This window comes from Cyprinus carpio, chromosome A11, assembly GCF_018340385.1.
Source record: "Cyprinus carpio isolate SPL01 chromosome A11, ASM1834038v1, whole genome shotgun sequence".
Classification (NCBI taxonomy): domain Eukaryota; kingdom Metazoa; phylum Chordata; class Actinopteri; order Cypriniformes; family Cyprinidae; genus Cyprinus; species Cyprinus carpio.
In genome coordinates, this window is record NC_056582.1 from 11075392 (window position 1) to 11080952 (window position 5561).

The 5561-nt window shown below is 40.3% G+C and overlaps 1 protein-coding gene across 1 annotated transcript; it reads left to right on the forward strand.

The window, feature by feature from the left end:
• The first annotated feature begins 698 nt into the window (after positions 1 to 698).
• LOC109061202 lies at positions 699 to 2748 on the forward strand. Its single transcript, XM_042766205.1, has 6 exons — positions 699 to 1040; positions 1131 to 1250; positions 1329 to 1447; positions 1557 to 1704; positions 1776 to 1897; positions 2009 to 2748. Exons 1-6 carry the CDS (start codon positions 806 to 808, stop codon positions 2744 to 2746), a joined length of 1482 nt encoding a protein of 493 aa, XP_042622139.1. The 5' UTR covers positions 699 to 805; the 3' UTR covers positions 2747 to 2748.
• The last annotated feature ends 2813 nt before the right edge of the window (positions 2749 to 5561 follow it).

The window sequence follows — 5561 nt, forward strand, 5'->3', positions numbered from 1 at the left end:
CCCATCTAAAGCAGATGCAGAAAAACATTCGCAAAAGAACCAACTGTAAGTAAATTAACATTGTCTTAACTCTTAACTATCGCCTTTCATATTTCATATCTCATTTTCCAGAGAACGGAAGTACAGATACACTAAGGTTTGCATAACGGAAGTTAGACGTACTGTGAATAGGGCACTGCTTTGGAAATTGGACGTGAACGGCCTCTTAAGGAAAGCTACTGAAGAGTTTCCGAAATTGTTTCCGGTTGGGCGGGTCAAAAACTTTAAACATGGTGGAGGGGACAACCATTGCTGCTGTCAATGCTGTTCTCACAACAACTACATCCCTTTGTCTTGACGCTAAAGTAGTGTATTTATAGGCTAGATATGAACAATTATTCAAGCATATTGTATGTTTTATAAGCAGTGACATAAGCATGTATTTGACCGAAATTCCAGAATTGTCTGCAAACTTCATGTATAACATGGTGAATATTTATATGATTGTCAACCAATGGGATGCTACATTTTATTTGTTCTGACATTAAAGCACTTGAATAAGACAAGCTTGTAATCCCGACTTCAGAAGTGGGCAACAGGAAATTTCCGTGAAGGCAGCATAACTCTCAGCATAATGAGGCACAGGTGAAAACAACAAGCTGACTGATGAACAGATTTGATTGGTCATCCAATATCACTGAGCAATTCAAAAGTGAGAACAAATGGCACAGCATCACAGTGTCTCAGTAAGTTTGTCAAGCTATAGAGTTAAGGTTTTTCCCCAATAACCGTGAATTTTTTTTTGCTGCTTGTTTGAAAACTTACCATGCCTTGGGCAAAGGGCATCTTACTTTTCATGATGGCTGTGGTGATGCCAAGTTCTTCTTTAAGGACAGATCCTGACACCTTTTCTGAAGTAGGTGTTGCTTATGGAGCAGTCTCTAAAAACACGGTCCGTTTTGGCAAACTTTTAATTGGTGGCCAAGGTACAGTACCTAATAATGTGAAGACATCTGCGCTGAGGTCAGAGGAGTCTGATGGGCACCAGTCAAATGAGGATGGTAATTTCCCAATTTAGTCTTAAAATGGGACTTTTTATTTGATATTTTTGGAAGTGGTGTCTAACTTAACTTGACTTGTTTTCCTTTAAGTGTGGTTTCCTTCTGTCAGTGCTAAGCTGCGCCATCTGGGTTCTTCTGTGCAATGTAGCAATGATTCAATGATCTTGCGCATTCCAGGACCGAGAACGCCACACTTTCTGGTTGACCGAGGTGAGGTGTTTGTCTATTTAATTCTTTTTTTTGCGTGTGTGACCCCCCCCCCCCCAAACTTAATTTCTCAACCATCAGGAGAGGAGTCACCAATGCCTTTGTCTGAGATGCCAGCTAGCTGTGGTTTCTCACTGAAGCGGGCACGCAGGGATGTCTCTCTTGTTGCTCCATATCGGGGCTGTCATGTCAGACAACAGGTTAGTGTTCATGATAAAGGGGACAAGTGCTCTGTCTCTGTTCTGTTCATGTGATGCCTCTTCATGAGTTTGTTTGAAGGCTTCAACTTAATTTCTCCATCCCTAACAGGGTGGAAGTTATATTCTGCCACTCATTATAATGGGAGCTCCAGTGCAAGTGTCTTGCCCTGTGAGTCCTCTCCTCCCTACAGTGTCCTGCTTCTCCTTTGGCATGATTGTCACACTTGGGATCAGAGCAGATTATGTTAAAGTCAAAGGCAAGTCTCAATTCTTCACTTTAAATGCAAGTTGAAAGAACCATGAGCTTGACACTTTCTCTGCTTTTTAGTTGATGGATCATGGCAGCCTCTGCTCCTAACATGCTCTCAGTGCTCGTTTACATTGGAGACTGGTGCTGCTGGTTCACTGGTTGTCACTGCACCATTCACAGGAAGCTGTTGGGAAACAACTGTAAGAATAACTGGGTGCACTTGATGTGACTTGTCATTAACAGAATGTGTGGAATTTCTTATTTCTGTAATACATTTGTACAATTTACTGGTTGTTTTTGGTCTTCCTCAGGATACTGCAAGGCGACTCCCTTTGCTGTACGGTGACAGGGAAGTGACTCTTTCCTGTCCTCTGACACAGCCAACCGTAGCTCCAACCATAGCCCCAACCACACCTGCTGTCCGTGACCCAACTGACATGCAACAGATGTTTGACCCTTCCCGTTTTGGAAGGCCCTGGTGTTATCCATATCCTGGTGTACCTGCTACCCTGCCTCCCACTGTGCCACCTACAACGACTACAACTGCTCCTTTTCAATATCCTTTCCAGCAACCCATGTTCCCTCCCAAGTATCCCATGCCAATATTTGATCCCTTTTACTCTAAAGGTGACCCAGCTGCTCCCCCAGCACCACAACCACAATATCCCTGGTATCCAAATTTCCCTCCTTACATGAGTGGCTTCCAAAGCCCAGTTGAAGTGACAACTCCTGCAACGACCACAACTGCCCCATACCAGCCTGAGCACCAGTATCCAGGTTATCCAATGTACCCACCATTCTATGGTCAACCCATCAAGTCTTTTGTGTCTCCAACTGTGAAATACTCCATGCCCAGTATCCTAAGGCTCCAATCTTTGGTCCCCGCAGCCCGAGATCAATGTCTTCTCCTGCACTGTTATCCTCGGTCTACAGGTCTCGTAGATAACACTTGGGCAGGAGTGGACTCTGAAGTGGTATTGCTTTTGACACTAGAACAAATGACATCAATAGTTGTTGGGTATAAGCCTAATAAAGCTGTGTCTTCATGAAAGTGTTTCTGTGGTGTTTCTCTTTGCGCAAATGGGAATGCAAAAAAAGGAAGTTTCCCATTTTCTGCTATAGAAGTTTACGGAACTTTAATGAGTTCTGCTGCAGAGTAACCTGCAAGTGTGGAAAGGTCTATTTTTGCCAGTGAGTATTGCCCCAAACAAAGCCACAACAGAACTGATGTGCCCCTGAGTAGTGCACAGTGGTGTTTTGTAGCAGTAGTGTGCATCTCCTTTTCCTTGCTCCGTTTCTTGTTGTCTTGGCTCTACTGAAGAAGGAATGATGCGGAGGATGGAGGAGAACTTAATTGAATATTGGAATATTCTTTGTTACTCAATCACTTAGTCATCAACTCAGCTCAAAGGATCTGCTCTCATTTTGTTGAGGTTTGACTGTTTAAGAAACTATGGAATGTATATCTGGTGTAATGGTTCCAAGGTTAGGCGTGTAACTTGGCGCACAGACAAACAACAGCTTAGCACTTTGTCTTCGAGAACCTTAATCTTTCCTAAGAAGGAGGGATTTGCAAGTTGGTGCTTTCAGATCCAATATTTTGATTGGCCTATGTTGTCGGAGGTGGCCATTGTATGTCTTCAAGGTTTCTCCTGTGCATAATTTTAAGTTATTCCAGATTAACCTACACATTAGCTGGCTTTCCATCCAAAGTTGCGAATTTAACTTGTGTGCAAAATTGAAATTATTGCATAAAACCTTTGCAAAAGATCATCACTTCCATCCAACTAGTCAAAGAGAACAAAATTGTCACTGCCTGGTAGAACTGGTCAAGTCATCTTTATTTATATAGCGCTTTAAACAAAAAAGATTGCGTCAAAGCAACTGAACAACATTAATTAGGAAAACAGTGTGTCAATAATGCAAAAACTGGTGCTAGGCTATATATAACTATGAAAAGTAGAAGAAACCCCTGAATATAGTTTTCATAGGCCTATATAATAAATTACTTGCACTTCAGAGTGAGCAGATAAAAAAAAAAAAAAAAATCTGGTCATAAATTTGGAGGTGGATGCTTCTGTTTGGGAATGCAGTTCTATAATCTAGGCAATTATACAGAAATATGTTGATGACAGACTTTGCTTGGACATTTCAGATGCTGAGGAAGAGAGAATGGTCCACTGATTAGGTTTTGCCATTCCATAGCGTAGTCACATGACTGTTTTAATGCACATGGAGGAATTTACTTGGCAAATGCGTTTCCATCTTTTATTTGCATTAACCCTTTTTCACACAAGTCAAAAACCACCTCAAGCGAGCATACAAATTTTTTTTTGCGAATTAAGGGATTTTTATTCGAAATTTGCCTTTTCCATTACTAGTTTCTAATGCGATACTTCAAAATGCACATAAAAATAGGGTGATGGGAAACATAGCTACTGTTCTGAAAATATGAAGACCAAACATCAATGGGTAAAGCCAAACATTTAACCATGTATTCATATATATGGTATACACTAGTCAACATTTAAAGTGGATCAAAACCTTTCATCAAAGTTGTCCTAAAACCTAAAACCAAAATGAGTTCTTATAGCAACTCTGGAAGTAACTTGCTGGTGAATTTAGAAGGTTTACCATTTTCCACCTTCTCTTTGATCTCTGTTATGTGAATATTATGTCGGCGAGAGAGCGATTCCAAATCTTCCAGCTTTGACAATGAGAGCCGCCTCAGCTGCCATGTTAATATTTAGCCTTTCACGGGCCTCGATATGACATTCATGCACTTGCACGGCTTCTTCTGACTCCGTCACTTGAGTCTTCATATCAGAGAGTGTCGACGACATATTAGAAAGTGCAGAGGATAATTCACAGAATTTTTGTTCCACCATCTTATTCAAAGCACTGATTGCAGACATAAGATCTGCATTTGTTGGCGGGGATTTAGCTTTGGTGACACCCATGGTGGCTTTGGTTTCTTTTTCGCACTCTTCTGCCTCTTTTCTCTACTCTCTTAACTTTATTTGGCTTCGTCATTTTGCACTGTTCTTAAAATAATCAGCAACTAAATGTGGTTAATTAATATGATATATTAAGGACATTTTATAAAGACTAAAGACGAAAAACACATCTACTCCATACAAGAGTGAACCGGAAGCCACCAAAAAAAAAAAAAACTTTTTCATACTCGTCCTACACGGTTTGTCTGATTTTCACCAAAACTGGCTCAGATTAGAGGTCTGCAAGCCCTGCAAGCCAGTTGAGTCCATCTGGGCCGTCTTTCTTTTGTATTTTTTTTTACAGATCAGGGGTCTCATTTATAAAACTCTCCGTAGATTTCATCCTAAAAGTGTACGTAGGCACAAAAGCTAGATTTTGCGTACGCACAAACGTTTTCAGATTTAAAAAACCATGCGTACGCCAGAACCTGCGCAAAAATCCCTTTATCAATCCCAGTCAGGGGAAGATTGTTCGTACGTGCATCTCCACCTTGCCTCCTCCCCGAAATCACCATATATGGAGCTTATAACGCCTTGTTTTAGTATGCATAACCTCATCTGCATATCATTTCCATCAATAACCCCATGCAATTTACAACACCTATAAAACAAAAAAATTAAGGAAATATGAGATGGGGACTATAATGCCATTTGTGCCATACAAATTAATTTTTTTTATTGCTAAAAATTATCCATTATCCTTGTTATGTTTTATAATAAATATATGAAAGTATCCATAAAAACAAAATGGTTTAAAGTTGTTCTCTGATATATTTCAGAATAGAGTTGATCTCATTCTTTTACACTGGCCAAATAGTACTATTTCAGTTGTTTTAAAAATGTATTTTCAGTGCTTATTTCCATTGAT